Source organism: Schistocerca cancellata, chromosome 4 (genome assembly GCF_023864275.1).
Source record: "Schistocerca cancellata isolate TAMUIC-IGC-003103 chromosome 4, iqSchCanc2.1, whole genome shotgun sequence".
In the NCBI taxonomy this organism is placed as follows: Eukaryota; Metazoa; Arthropoda; class Insecta; order Orthoptera; family Acrididae; genus Schistocerca; species Schistocerca cancellata.
In genome coordinates, this window is record NC_064629.1 from 674014928 (window position 1) to 674031565 (window position 16638).

At 37.2% G+C, this 16638-nt stretch overlaps 1 protein-coding gene across 3 annotated transcripts in view; it reads left to right on the forward strand.

The window, feature by feature from the left end:
- Positions 1–975: 975 nt before the first annotated feature.
- LOC126183465 (multivesicular body subunit 12A) overlaps positions 976–16638 on the forward strand; it is a 60086-nt gene continuing 44423 nt past the window's right edge. For 2 of the 3 annotated variants that reach the window (XM_049925466.1, XM_049925469.1), the window contains exons 1-3: positions 976–1586; positions 1665–1863; positions 12782–12911. In XM_049925466.1, coding sequence (XP_049781423.1) covers positions 1488–1586; positions 1665–1863; positions 12782–12911 — 428 coding nt within the window. In that variant the 5' untranslated portion in view covers positions 976–1487. The remainder of the gene's footprint in view (positions 1587–1664; positions 1864–12781; positions 12912–16638) is intronic. The other variant, XM_049925468.1, reaches the window with a different exon arrangement.

The window sequence follows — 16638 nt, forward strand, 5'->3', positions numbered from 1 at the left end:
TGTACATCTGAACAGCGTCGCACCGAAGCAGACTTAAAAAAAATACGTTGCTATGGTATATCGTAACTGAAGTGCGATTACTTTCAGACTGTCAATCCTAAGGTCCCGGGTTCGATTCCCGGCTGGGTCGGAGATTTTGATGAAATGATAAAAGGAAGAAGATCAGGAAAGGATGAAGTTCAGGACAACACACCAGGTGTTGTTGTGTTGTCCTGATCTTCTTCCGATCCTGATCTTCTTCCTACCATCATTTCATCAAAATCTCCGACCCAGCCGGGAATCGAACCCGGGACCTTAGGATTGACAGTCTGTCACGCTGACCACTCAGCTACCAGTGCCGGACACTACTTCCTGTATAAGGCCGGGATAGTAGAACACGAATGTAGGCATCAGCAAGACAGGCGTATGATCGGGTGCAGACGTTGACATTTCTACCGATCTTAGAGATAAATGAGTAAACAAGAGGAGAAAATGAGCCACGTAAATGCCGATAATTATACTGTACTAATATACAACTGAAAAACACTACTTTGGAAATACTGCAGAATCGATGAGAAAGAAATAAAAAGAACAATGGCAATAGTACAAACGAATCAAAAAGGTGATTTGATTTTGGTATAAGCCGGAATTGTGGTTAACAACTTGAGAAACAGATCTGAAAGAGGAATATTAAAAAAAAAAAACATTACATTTAGTTCCGAGCTGGGAAGAATGAAAATCTGATCGCAATGGTTTACTTCACAAGGATCGCTTTAAAACTCAAATATCATATAGTGCGCACAACTCAAGACCAGATGGCCGAAAATAGTCATTTCAGAAGGGTCTAATTTCACGAATAAACGTAATAAATAAAGAGTAATATTACAATCCCCTTTTCTCACAAAAATGAAACATAGTTTTTAAGAGTTACAACATTGGACTTTCAATGAGGACCGACAAATATAGCATCTCTGCTCGTTTATTTAAGCGGCAGCTAATAAGTAGCGGTACGTAGGGCCGTGTTAGGATGTTACATACTTTAGCTGTACAGTTATGCAAATAATTGAATGCGTTGTTGTTGCAATTTTATGTTATGGCGAAAAAAGTGACTCACGAAGTACGTTGATTCATGAATATTAAGTACAGCTATTTATCCGTGATAATGTGAAACATAATTAGTGTTGTGATTTGGAGCGCTATGTGTAGGAAGTATATAATTCCCGTTGCTGTTCGCCGATACATAATTCTCGAGCCTGATAGCGAATGACAGGACAGATGCATTCAGAGGTGTGAGTAATCCTGATGTTGAGTGATCATCGGCTTGCTATTGGACTACTTGGAACTTGGACAACTACAACTTTTTAACATTTTTTGGATACAGTTGGAGTGTATTTCTTATGCTTAAATTCATGAAAACATGTGAACCGTGTTCAGACAAGAATCAATGTTTATTTAAAAAAAATTGAAGTTAATGTACTTGTCCTACAGTGACGGAAAATATTAAGGAAATGATGCAGCAGCTGTATCAGACGCTACCCGATGACAGACCTATTACAAGTATTCAGATAGTTGAGGATGCAGACAAGTGTCCTCCTGGTTTTACTGTTGTAAGTGATTACTGAGCAAAAATATGTTGTGTGAAACATATTTGTTTGATTGAGTTTTGATCAAGATGCGTATTTCAGGTATCAAGAACACATGATCAGGATTCCGATGCAGATTTATGGAGAGAAGCAAAGGTATTTGGTCGCAAGGTTACTCGTTATGTGTGTCACTCGAAGACAGAAGGCATTGCTGATTATATTGTCGAATCTGTTCTCATTATCAACGAGAGAGAAGTCCCACCAGATGGTTACTCTGTCTTGACAAGAACGGCTGATACAGGTTGTTATTAATGTTAACTAGCTCTACTTACTTTTTTAGTGTTCAGTACTAGCCGTGTACTTCCCTCATTTTGTGTAAGTGTACGTCCATGCATAAGGATACTGCTTCAGTTGTTTTCTGTTCTGCATGTTTTAAGTTAACTTTGCAGATATCTTTAATGATACGACTGATTCATTTCCCCATTATCTGTGGCATCTAGCATTTATTGATTTGCAGTACAATTTCAACTTAATGTGCTATAGTCAGTTGGAATGGTAGGTAAAAATGTATTTTGTAAATATAAAGCTTCTTAACAATCTGCCATATGATTTATAAGAACAAAAGATGACGCATGATTTTATTGCTGTTGACTATATTTTGTCATTATACATTACATGAGCACTGCTTCCAAGGTGGAAATTATCCTGTGGTATGATTTATATTAGATTCCTACACTCTTATGCAGTGATACTATAGTTTCTGCGAAATGTGTATTTTGTTTACACATCAGCTGTCAGGTAGCAAAAACATTACTGGAACAGCTTTGCGAATATTGTTCAGTGTTTTCATGAGTTGTGATGAGCATTCTTATTGGTTTTTATTTTGTAGTTGCAGTTTCAGATAATGACATTTTGGAAAATGTACCTCCTCCAATTGTTTTCTAAACTGACTGTTATATTGCTGCTGCTCTCACAAATAAAGTGGTGATAAGAGACTGACTTATGTCCCAAGCTGTTTTGGACCATATGGCTGGAGATAGTAATTTCAGTTGAGTACCAGGATTGTGGAGATAGTAATTTCAGTTGAGTACCAAGATTGTTCCTCCTATCTTATTTGAAAACTGTGGAAAGTTTCAGTATCAGTATTAGTATTAGGTTGCCTGTGATTGTCTTATTGTTGATAAGACAATGCATTCTGAACATAAAAGAAAATGAACTGAAAAATAGTTTGATTTGCAGTGCAATGACATGTTACAGAGGCTTGTTTGTTGAACACTGGTCCTTTTTGAGTTGTCAGATTCTATAGACTGAGTCCAGTGATCAAGATACAGAAATAGAGTTTAGTTACTGAACTAGTTTCATGTTGGACAGTCGTGCACTGTTAGAAAATATAATCTTCATTGACTGACAAGATCCAGTGACACATTCTCATGTCAACGCAGAGTAGACCTGCATTAAATCCAGTGTGTGTATAGAGAGTTGTCTAAATATGACAGACTTTTAAGCATTATAATAGTGTCCCTCCTCCTCAACCCTTGTTCTTTTCATATTTTATGAATGATATACGTAGTTAATAAGACAACAAACTACTGATTGGTGTGTTGTTTAATGCAGTTTTCTAAATTTATCTTCCAAAAAGTTTGTTAAATGTGGTGTGAATAGAGACATTAAACAACAGACTACACAACAAATCGTGTGTTACAACAACCTTTAATTTGCATTCATTGGCTTTGCCAGCTTGCAACCAGACCGTTAGCTTCCAACCTAGTGTAGCCCCTAGGCAATGCTAGCCCATCAGTCTGTCACCATAACCAAGACCCTTGTCTGAGACATCATTGGGCAGATGATATCTATCATTAAGAAAACCTGTATGTGCTGTTTTGTAAGTTCATGCACTTGTTCATTCATTTGTTCCTCTGTGAAAGTGTCATTTACAGTAAAATTCCATTAAATAAAGTTTGAAATCAACAGGAAGCATGAATATTATTCAAGTCTCTAACATCATGTGCAACAACACACCGTCTTCCATGATGGTTGAATTGTTTGATGATGTCTTATGCTAAGGCACCTCCGTATATCATTGGATATGACTAGTTCAATGTCTGAAAATGATCATACAACTGATAGTAGTTGGTAACAAAATATCAGCTACTTGGGCAGTGTAATAGTGTTCCAACATCAAACTGCTGCATTCTTTAAAGCTGTGCACCACTGCTTTAGCATAAGATTCTCGGTAGCTTCATTTATTGATACCTTCATTTCTAAACCAAATAATGTGGGGCACTGATTAAGAATCTGAAATAACGTTTGGCAGCAGTGGGCATTAAATCCTCATCCAGCTATAAATTTTTATATTTTCTGTGGTTTACCTAAATTAATTGAGACAAATGTTGAAATTGTTCCTCTTCTTCAATGGGACCTTAAACCCCTATTTTCTTCCCTCCTTCATTGGATAGACATAAGGAGTAATACATATGCTGTACATATATCATACATTAGTTGTATGCGGTGACTTCAATATTAATTTTGTATGTGATTGTGCAAGAAAAAGGATGGTGGAAGATATTGTAAATTCATATGATCTGATGCAGACTGAATTTTTTTCTGACCAAGGTGCAAGGGAACAGTAGCATAACCATAGACAGTATTTTTATTCATACTTCATTACTAAATGGACATTCTGTTACTAAAAGGGTGAATGACCTTTCAGACCATGATGCACAAATTTTAACACTAAACTGTTTTTGTATGCAAACAGATGTTGTATATAATTACAAACTATGTAGGAAAGCTAATCCAATGGCAGTAGAGAGCTGTTTAAATCTCATTAAGGAATAAGAGTAGTAGGATGTTTATAGTGCTGATAGCAGAGATAACAAATATAATGCTTTCCTTAACACATTTCTCATGCTCTTTGAGTGTTGCTTCCCATTAGAATATTCTAAACAGGTCACTAGCAGCAGCTGACTACTGGGATAAGGATAAGGATATCATGTAGAAGAAGGTGGGAATTTTGTCAAAATGTTAGAAGTAGTCACAATCAAGCTACAGTTTCCCATTACAAGCAGTATTCTAAGGTGCTTAAAAATGTTATTAAGAAGGCAAAGAGTATGTGGTATGCAATTAGAATAGATAATTCACAGGATAAAATTAAAACTATGTTGTCAGTCATGGAAGGAGGCATCTGGTCAGCATCACAAGATCTGTGTATAAAGTCATTACATAGTTAAAATGTTTCTATTACTGATAAGTTAGATATAAGCACAGTTTTGAACAGTCATTTTCTCAACATAGTGAATTAAAAAAAAAATAAAAAAAAACAACAAACTTTGTTTCTACAGGGAATCATATAACTCTTGGAAAATGCCTGTCAGAGAGTGATATCTGAAATACTCCTCTGTGATGCTGACAATGGGGAGGTTGAGTCCATAACTAAATCACTGAAGACTAAGGACTCTTGTGGATATGATGGAGTATCTAGCAGAATACTAAAATACTGTGCTGCACATGTTAGCTTAGCCACACTTGTAATTTTTGTATTACGAATGATCAGTTTCCTGAACGATTAAAGTACTCGGTAGTAAAGATGCTTTATAAAAAGGCAGAAAGGGATAATGTAGCCAATTTTAGACCTATTTCTATGCCATCAGTGTTTGCCAAAGGTATTGAAAAGGCTATATATGTAAGGGTAATTGAGCATTTCATTTTACATAATTTGCTGTCAGATGTATAGTTTGGTTTAACAACTGAAAATGCTATATTCTCTTTCCTCTGTGAGATACTGGATGGATTAAACAAAAGGTTTCGAATGCTAGGCGTATTTTTTTATTTAATTATGACATTTGATTGTATTGATCACAAAATATTGCCCCAGAAGTTGGACCGTTATGGGATATGGGGAGTTGGTTCACCTATTACTTTAAGGCAAAAGGTCATTCGCCACAGTATTGAGAATGGATGTGATGTGCGAGCCGAGTGGGACACAGTTAAATGGGGGTGCCCCATGGATCAGTGCTGGGGCCACACCTATTTCTTATTTATATAAACAAAATGCCTTCTACTATTACAGGTGATTCTAAAATATTTCTGTTTGCTGATGAGACTAGCTTGATAGATGTTGTGTGCAATGTTGGCACTGTTAGAAATGGTTCAGTTCAGAATATATATTCATGGCTTGTAGAAAATAAACTAATGGTATCTCACGGTAGTACTTAGTTTTTACGGTTTCTAACATACAGTTCAACAAAATGTGGAGTTTTAATAATGCAGAATTGGCATATGATTAGTGAGACTGAACAGTTCAAACTTCTAGGTGTTCAGGTAGACATTAAACTGTCGTGGAAAGCGCATGTTCAGGATCTTGTTCAAAGACTTAATGCTGCCATTTTTACTAGAAGAACAGTATCTGAAGTAAGTGATAATTTGACATGAAAAACAGTCTACTTTGCTCATTTTCATTTGCTTTTGACATATAGTATAACATTTTGGGGTAACTCTTCCCATTCTCAGTGTATTTTTGGCTCAGAAATGTGTGGTTCAGGCATTAAGTGGTGTAAGTTCGCGAACCTCTTGTTGACCTCTGTTCATTAGTCTGGGTATTCTGCCATTGGGCTCTCATTATATATATACTGTTGTTAACAATATCAGATTAATCCCTTTCTTGTTAACAACATCAGTTCATTCCCAAGAATTAGTAGCTTTCGTTCAGTTAATACTAGGCAGAAATACAATCTGCATTTCAATCGCACTTCCTCGATTCTTGTGCAGAAAGGCGTTCAGTATTCTGTTGCCTTCATTTTCAATAATCTACTACAAGAATTCAAAAATGTTACCAGTAATCCAGATGCTTTCAAATCTAAACTGAGGATTTTCCTCATGGTTCACTCCTTTTATTCTGTCGAGTTCATTGAAACATTAAGCTGATTCCTGTGTTATATCATTGATTGTGTTTACTTAAACTTATAGCTTGACATCTTTTTAGGATTCATAAACATTTTATTATATCTGTTATTACTTTTCTGTTGTAGTTTCATGTACTGGCACATTCCATGACCATGGAGCTTTGCTCATTGATTTGGTCCTACAGAACTAGATGTGTAAAATAAAAAATAAAACCCATCCTTGAAAGTTCAGTAAATTTATTATTTTGTTTATTCTCCATTACTATTCTACACATAAGATTCTGATCCTCTAAATGCTATGTACAGTCTTACTCAGCCAAATGTTAAGAATTTACTCAGTAGCTATTATCTGGTCATTGACAAATACAACTGTATTTAAATATTTATTATTACACACATTGTGTGTGCAGGTCTTAATATTTGGCCTTTCCCCCCCCCCCCCCCCCCCCCCCCACAACACATCATCTGTTCCAGAAACATGTCAAAAAATTTGGTGGCATGCTGCTCCCTTGTCTTACATCTCAATCAGTTATTTTCTTAAAATTGTGACTTCTGGCAGTAGCAATTTCTGCACTTCTCCGAAAGCATTGTATTACTTTTATAAGGTCTAAAGGTAAACCTCTTTTCTCAAGAATTAATTACAGTTTTAAAATTGTTTCTTGAATTATTGCCCAAATGATTTTTAAAAAATTTATATTGTTGACATACTACTGCGCTCTAAGGGTGCCACAGATGACAACCAAAGAGGTCCTGTTATGAAAAGAAATATCACCCCAGACCCTCACTTCTGGTTATTTGACCTTATGGTGGGTGATAGTCATTAATGAGATTCCAGGCTGAAGACATGCATGGAGACAACGTGGACAGCAGTGGGATACCAACCTGACTGTCACCTGCTATACGACCCAACAACCAAGGGTATGCAGTGCCAACTCTTATCATAGCACGAACCCCTTAGGTTGTCATCTACGGCACCCTTACGACGCAGCAGTACCTCAACAATATTCTATGCCCCGTTTTGTTGCCCTTCATGGATAGCCATCCTGGGCTTACCTTTCAGCAAGATAATGCCTGCCCGCACATGGCAAGAGTTTCTACTTACTGTCTTCAAGCTTTCCAAACCCTACCTTGGCAAGCAAGGTCACCAAATCTCTCCCAGATTGAGATTGTTTGGACCATTATGGGCAGAAGTATAGTGTATTTCAGGGGCCTTTTAATCATATAGGTCTTTGCGCTTTGTCAAATTCTTCTCACAGCGTCATATCTCCCCACTCATTTTCACCAACTTCCTCTTCCCTCTCTATAACATTGTCCTCAAGTTTGTTTACGTTATATAGATGCTCTTATATATTCCTTTCAGCTTTCCCTGCTTTGCTTAGTACTGGCTTGCCATCTGAACTTTTGATATTTATATATTTGCTGCTCTTTTATCCAAAGGTTTCTTTAATTTTCCTGTTAAGTGGCATCTATGTTTCCCCTAGTCATGCATGCTTCTACATTCCTGCATTTGTCCTGCATTCTCATTTTGCACTTCATCACATTTTTCAGATGTATGTATTCACTTGTGACTGCTTTTTGTGTGTTCGATGGTCCACTGCCTTCACTATTTCATCTCTCAAAGATAACCATTCATCTTCTTGCACTCCTTTCCTCAATTTCAATTAATAATTATGTAATACTTCTTTGAAATTCTCAACAGATTATGGTTCTTTCAACTTATCCAGGGCCCACATACTTCCTTTCCCATAATTCTGCAATTTCTTCAGTTAATCTGCAGATCATAACTAATAAATTGTGGTCAGTCCACATATGCCCCTGAAAATGTTTTGCAGTTTATAATCTGCCTTCGAAGTCTCTGTCTTAACCATTATATAATCTGTTTGAAATCTTGTGGTATTTCCAGGTCTCTTCCACTGACACAACCTCCTCTCATTATTCTTAAACCAAATGTGTGCAGTGATTAAATTATTCACTGTGCAAAATTCTACCAGGTGGCTTCCCTGTTCATTGCTTTACACTAGTTCATATTCTCTTACTATTTTTCATTGTCTTTCTGTTCCTGGTATTGAGTTCAAGTCCCTCATCACAACTAAATTTTTCTCCTTCACTATCTCAATAATATCTTTTATCTAATCACATGTTATTCCAACTAACTCATCATTTGCAGAGATATTACACATTTAAACTTGCACTACTATAGTGGATGTAGACTTCATGTGCTTCTTTGGTATTGTAATGAATTCACTCTCAGAAGTACTGTTATTCCTGCTACCACACTTCATTAATTCCCACTATATCTAACAATGAACCAAAGATCTTGCTGTCACTGGGGTAGCTTGCATGCCTCTATGGTAAAGATAGCCATACCATAGGTGCAACCGCAACACTGGGATATCTGTTGAGAGGCCAGACAAACGTGTGGTTTCTGAAAAAGAGGCAGAAGCCTTTTTGGTAGTTGTAGGGGCAACAGTCTGGATAATTGGCTGATCTGGTCTTGTAACATCTACCAAAATGGCCTTGCTGGTACTGTGAATGATTGAAAGCAATGGGAAAGTACAGCCATAATTTTTTTGATCGCATTAAGCACTATTGTATGTTAAATGATGATGACATCCTCGTGGGTAAAATATTCTGGAGGTAAAATAGTCCCCCAATTTTATCTCCAGGCAGGGACTACTCAGCAAGATGTCATTATCAGGAGGAACAAAACTGGTGCTGTACAGTTCAGAGGGTGGTATGTTAGATCCCTTAATTGGGCAGGTAGGTTAGAAAATTTAAAAAGAGAAATGGATAGGTTGAAGTTATAGTGGGAGTTAGTGAAGTTTGGTGGTAGGAGTAACAGGACTTCTGGTCAGGGGAGTGCAGGGTTATAATTACAAAATCAAATAGGAGTAATGCAGAAGTGCATTTAATAATGAATTAAGAAAATAGGAATGCGGGTAAGCTACTATGAACAGCATAGCCAACACATTATTGTAACCAAAATAGACAAGAAGCCCATGCTACCACAGTAGTACAAGTTTATATGCCAACTAGCCCTGCAGATGATGAAGAGATTGAAGAAATACATGATGGGATAAAAGAAATTAGTCATATAGTTAAGGGAGGTGAAAATTTATTTGTGACAGGGGACTGGAATTAGATAGTAGGAGAAGGAAAAATAGTAGGTGAATATGGACTGGGGGAAAGAATTGAAAGAGGAAGTCCCCTGGTAGAATTTTGCACAGAGCGTAATTTAATCATGGCCAACACTTGGTTTAAGAATTGTGAAAGAAGATGGTATACGTGGATGAGACCTGGAGGCACAGGAAGGTTCCAGATTGATTATATAATGGTAGACCGAGATTTCGGAACCAGATTCTAAGTTGCAAGACATTTCCAGGGGCAGATGTGGACTCTGGCCACAATTTATTGGTTATGAACTGTAGATTAAAAGTGAAGATATTGCAAAAAGGTAGGAAATTAAGAAAATGAGACCTGGAAATTTCATAGAACAAGAGGTTTTAGAGAGTTTCAAAGGGAACATTAGCCATTGGACTAGAACAGGGGAAAGGAATGCAGCAGAAGATGAATGGGTAGCTTTAAGGGATGAAATAGTGAAGGCAGCAGAGGCTCAAATAGGTAAAAAGACAAGGCCTAGTCAAAACCCTTGAGTAACACAGGAGATATTTAATTTAATTGATGAAAGGAGAAAATATAAAAATGATGCAAATGAAGCAAGTAAAATGGAATGCAAACAATGGAAACTCCAGGTAGAAAAGATAGATTGCTACTTATCATAAAGAAGACATGTCAAGTTGCAGGCAGGCATGATTAAAAGACACTCTCGTATAGCTTTTGGCCACAGCCTTTGTCAGCGCACGCGCGCACACACACACACACACACACACACACACACACACACACACACACACACACACACACACACACACACACAAAGAGAGGCAAGCACATCTTATGCACACACGATCACCAACTCCAGCATCTCGGGCCAGAATGCAATTTAGAAGTGTGTTTCAAGAAGCAGCTGTATAAAAAAAATCAAGAGCTCAGATGGAAAACCAGTCATAAGGAAAGAAGGGAAAGCTGAAATATGGAAGGTGTATATAAAGTGTCTGTACAAGGGGGACGAACCTGAAGGCAGTATTGTAGAAACTGAATAAGAGACAGATGAAGATGAGATGGGAAATATGATACTGTGCGAAGAATTTGACAGAGCACTGGAAGACCTCAGTCAAAATAAGGCCCCAAGTGTACATGACACTCAGTCAGAACTATTGATAGCTGTGGGAGAGCCATCCAAGACAGAACTCTTCCATCTGGTGTGCAAGGTGTACAAGACAGGCGAAGTACCCTCAGACTTCAAGAAGAATGTGATGATTTCAATTAAAAAGAAAGTAGGTGCTGCCATGTGTGAATATTAGTGAACGATCAGTTTAATAAGTTATGGTTGCAAAATATTAACTTGAATTACTTACAGAAGAATGGAAAAACTGGTATAAGATGACTTCAAGGAAGATCAGTTTGGATTCCAGAGAAATGTAGGAACACACATAGCAATACTGACCCTACGACTTATCTTCTAAGACAGGTTAAGGAAATGCGAACCCAATGTTCATAGTATTTGTAGATGTGGAGAAAGCTTTGAGAATGTTGACTGGAACCACACTCTTTGAAATTCTGAAGGTATCAGAGGAAAAATAAAGGAGGCAAAAGGCTATTTACATCTTGTACAGAATTCAGTCGGCATTTATGAGAGTCGAGGGTCACGGAAGGGAAGCAGTGGATGAGAAGGGAGTGAGGCAAGGTTTTAGCTTATCCCCCTATGTTATTCAATTTGTACTTTGAGCAAGCAGTAAAGGAAACCAAGGAAAAACTTGGAGTAGGAATTAAGGTTCAGGGAGAAGAGAGAAAAACTTTGAGGTCTGCCAGTGACTTGGTTATTCTGTCAGAGACAGCAAAGGACGTGGAAGAGCAGTTGAATGGAATAGACAGTGTCTTGAAAGGAGGATATGAAATAAATATCAATGAAAGCAAAACAAGGATAATGGAATGTAGTTGAATTGAATCAGGTGATGCTAAGTGAATCAGATTAGGAAATGAGACACTTAAAGTAGTAAACGAGTTTTGCTATTTGGGCAGAAAAATAATTGATGATGACAAAAGTAGAGAAGATATAAAATTTAGACTGGCAATGGCAAGAAAAGCATCTCTGAAGAATAGAAATTTGTGAACACTGAATATTGATTTACGTGTTAGGAAGTCTGTCAGGAAAGTATTTGTCTGGTGTGTAGCCATTTGTGGAAGTGAAACATGTATGATAAACAATATAGATGAGAAGAGAATAGAGGCTTTCGAAATGCAGTGCTACAGAAGAATGCTGGAGATTAGGTGGGTAGATCATATAACTAATGAGGATATACTGTATAGAATTGGAGAGACAAGAAATTTGTGGCACAACTTCACTAAAAGAAGGGATCAGTTGAAAAGACACATTGTGAGACGCCAAGGGATACCACCAGTTTAATAGTGCAGGGAAGTGTGGGGAGTAAAATTAATAGAGGGCAACAAAGAGATGAATACAGGAAGCAGATTCAGAACGGTGTAGGTAGCAGTAGTTACTTGCTGAAGAGGTGTCCACAGGATACAGTAGCGTGGAAAGCTGCATGAAACCAGTGTTTGAACTGAAGAAGACGACGACGATGACAAACTGTGAACTTGATTAATGGATTTTACATTCCACACTCTGAACCACATGCCCTAGGTTAAAGTAAGTGCCATTGTTTCCCTTGACCTTAAGTTGTTTGCAGTACTGACATAGCAAGGCCATGTTGGCTAATGTTACACGGCCAGATCACTCATACATACTGTTGCTCCTGTTATTACTGAAAAGGCTGTACACCTTTTCAGGAACCACAGGTTTATCTGGCCTCTCCCCAGCTTCCCCTCCATTTCAGTTGCACTTAGTCCTGCTATCTGTATCGTTCAGGCTTGCAAGCCACCTCACTTTGCCAATGTCTATGGTGAATGGAGAGCATTAATTTCTAGAAAGCATTAATATTAGTGAGGAAAAAAGATTTTGTTTTCTAATCCTAAATTTAGCATTATATTTATTTATTTTCTTGCATAATACCTGTGAGAAATCCTGATTAATTAACAACTTAGGAGCTGGATACTGACAGTATTGTGGTGTTTTACTGTTTTTTTAAGACTTAATGTGCCAACTGTTGATTATTTAATTTTCAGGCATGAACTTGTTATTAAGTATGTACCGCTCATTTTGAAGTTTTTGTGCTCACCAATTTTTCGCTCCCTCAGATCAACGAGCTTGGAGAAAGCGGCAGCTGTGCTACAGGCTTGCTAAGCAGACACAAGCAAAAACGGCAGTCACTGATATTATTGTGCTAAGCAGGCTGAAAAAAGCTCCAGATGGGTTTTCACTGGCAGGGTAAGCATTTTTTTAATTGTAACTCATTCCATTTATGTAATTATTGAATTTTAGTTTGATTACTTTCATCTTTTTTTCCTGGTAAGTTTTCTGCTAATCACAATCTTTCTCTCTGTAATCAGACATGCTTGTTTATGTTGTGTTCGTGAACTAGTACCAAGTGGTAGTCACTGTTTCTGAACATTTTCCCATTTATTAGTAGCCATAATGTACACATTTTACGAAGCTTTCACTTAGTCCTAATCATCTGACCACATAATTTTACACAGTATGCTAAGAGTAGACAAATAATTAGCGTATGTAGATAAAAATTGCTGTGCTTCACACTGAGTGGCAGAGTGTAACACTCTCAGCAGTTTAGATGATAAGTATAGTAATGATAATAAATCATAATAACTGAAAGTTTTAAGCTTTATAAAAGGAAATAGAAAGATAAGAAATTTGTAAATGCTGACAATAAATGACAACAAAGAGGCTACTAACTCAGGACAATGAGTTGAAAAGAGAAGTGAAGTGAAATAATAGAGTTCAGCAAAAAAATTGGGAAGTTAATATAATGCTGCAGCAAAGGAGCTGTTGAAATGTAGAGAAATTACAGGGGCATAATTAGAAAGGAAGAAGTGAAAAAAATGTGTGTTGTTTCTTTAAATTTGAGAATAGAGAGGTAAATAGGAGATAGGGGGGGGGGGGAGAGAGAGAGAGAGAGAGAGAGAGAGAGAGAGAGAGAGAGAGAGAGAGAGAGAGAGAGAGATATTTGAAAGGTGACAGACACATAGGGGAAAAAGTGTTTAACGAAATACGAAAAGTATGGACCATTTATGAATAGTGCTGTAGTTTTCTGCGCACCTAAATTTAACTAGATAGAAGCAGAAACAGTGGCTCAATATGAAACTTGCCCAATGCTGCTAGTTGCCAGGGTAGGCATCAGATGGGAGTGTGTGGTGTGGGACAGAGAGAACACACTGATAGTGCCTCAAAGTGTGTTCTGCTGCTCTCTATACAGAAAAGTTCACACAGCGAACTTCTTACTTTCACACCATTATAATAATGAAAAGGAAAGTGTATTTTTTAAGCTTCTTGTTGCAGTTATGTATTGTTAGAAATTATTTCATGATCTTCAGTTACTCTGCCCTTGGGGGCTTGGCCATGAATGGCTGGTAATCGAATGGTGATTCGAGGTACCTCAAAGTGAGGGCTGGGCAGTGGCACCAGTGCTCTATAGCTTAAGCTGTGTGCATCCTTCCATAACAAAAACTGACATACTGTCTTTAGAGAAACACCACAATCTCTTATTATAAAACAGATTATTTTGTTTGTTTGGATTGCTTTAATACCCACAGCAACACCATGGGTATAGATGCTGTCTGTTGTTTGCTGTTTCAATCACATGGTTTTGTGATGTTTTCACCCTTTGATGAATCACTTGTTTTAATCAAGAATTTCCAAAAACAGTATTCTTAAAAAAATTGCATGCCCTCATTTTATCCCCCCCCCCCCTTTCTTTTTATGTGCAACCATTAAAAATTTTCTGTTTTGATTTACTCTGGAAAATTATTTCATCTCAGTAGGATGACATTAACCCATGCTGATTGGAGCAACGAATTTTAATATAGGGAATTTTACGTTTCATAGTTTTTAGTAAGTGTAAAAGTTATTGATGATTGCATAAAATCAAAAGTAATACCATTTTACTTTTTAGGATGCATTTAGTATTCCTGAGAATATTTCCTTTATGGTATTTCTTTCTTGCAGTCTAGGTACAATGTGTGGTGTTATTGAACACAGTGCAATACAAATTCCTCTTGCTCCTCATCTATGGTCTGTGATGAAATAATTTAATACACTTTTCAGCAGAGTCATTAGCAGCTTTTGACTTCTTAACTATCCTTTCAGCATCTAAATCTGAAGTGCTGCTCATCTGTGTTGAAGGGCTTTGTTGAATAAAACTAGGCTTTGTTGAATAAAACTAGTATATATAAACTAAAGGGTAGGGAACTGATTCGTGCTCTTGCGTGTCATGTAGTTGGCTAATGTTTTCTCTGAGTGGACATGATGATAAATTAGGAAATGTAAATTAATGAATTAAAACTAATAATAAGTGTTAATCAGAATAATATTAAACTTACCACATAATGGCCCATCCAATTCTCCACAAAAAGGGAATATATATCTTTTCCATTTGTAGATTTTCCCTGTCTAAATTTGCCACCATTTTGATTTTGGTTTGTGTCTCTATTTCATCATCAGAAAGTGATAAGAGAGAGAACTGTTGTGATAAACAACCGCAAATGATGACTAAATTTCCTTATAGCTGCTTTTGAAATCGTGGAATCTATCCTTTTGTGTGATCTTAGATCTTTTAAGAATCAGAGCTCCAGAGGAGGAGCTTTTACATCTCCATTGCATTAAAGCCACAGTTTGACACAAAATCTTATGGGAGATAAGGAAAGGGAAGGTACTTTATTTCACTTTTGATAATATAACATCGCCAGAAACTTTAATTTTTTGACAAACTCCATCTCCTTTAAACCATACAACAATGGACTCTGACTCATCTATTTTACGATGATTCCTGGTCATAACAACAAATATACATAAATTGCGACTGACCCATGTCCTGGTTTTACACCTTGTTCACTTGAAATGTGCGACAAGCAATCACATCTGTGCTATTAAAACTCTCCATACCTGCAACGGCTTTCACTGTATCACCAGGATACCGCACAATTGCAGCAGTGATCCAACCATTACCATGAGAAGCTGCATCATTGTTCACAGTTGTAAAGTTCAAAACACACCCACAAAAAAACGGACAGGCCATGCTGGATCACTCCTGCTACCACTTTACTGCTCATAGTAACTTCAATAGCATCAATGGCCTTATACACTGCCACCCAAGAACACCCTATTCTCCTCCTATAGCATGGTATCTCCATTCACCGTCCAATGCTGTTGCACATGCTGCTGCACAATGACTGATGCTGTGTTTACAGATGTTTATAGAGCATTGGCATGTGCAATATTAAATAAATTGCCCAAGTTGTATGTAAACTTCATGACACTTAAGCACATTTCGACACTTTTCCCAACTTTCTCTACTTTGAATGCAAGTTGATAAGTCTTTGTGAAAAATGCTGATTAGTTCTTGCCAGAATTCTTGCTTTCTCCCAAATTAAAAGGCACTTGTGAACCACAGGATTAGCACTTTCACTAACATTTAATTTTATTTCGCGTGTGTTGTAAAATAAAACTGTCAGCATGTTTCTGTTTGATGGCAATTTGTGTCCAGTTCCTTGGTGTTTTATACCTCCTATTAAAAACACACTTTCCTTGGTGCTACTTAATTGATGTGATATCTTAGTGATTGGAAAATATGAGTGACACAATCAGTAATAAATAAACAACTGACTGCACTGCTTGTGAGTGTACTAATAAGCTGAGGTGACAACAGCATGACATCTGTGAACAATGTGGAAGATAATGTTCGTCATGCAAGTTCACACTCAACTCGGCATGGGTTACACAGCTTTGACCACAACAAAATCGTGTACAGACATTTTTATGGATCATTCAAACAATATATGACGGTGAGCACTCAAAAATATTGAAGTCAGAAAATAAGGGACACCCTAATGTATAGTTTGAAATGTACAGAGTGAGCATAAAGCCTCCTGCCAAGTACAGGCATTTATTTCTAAGGAACTATGCTGTATACAGCTATATGGTT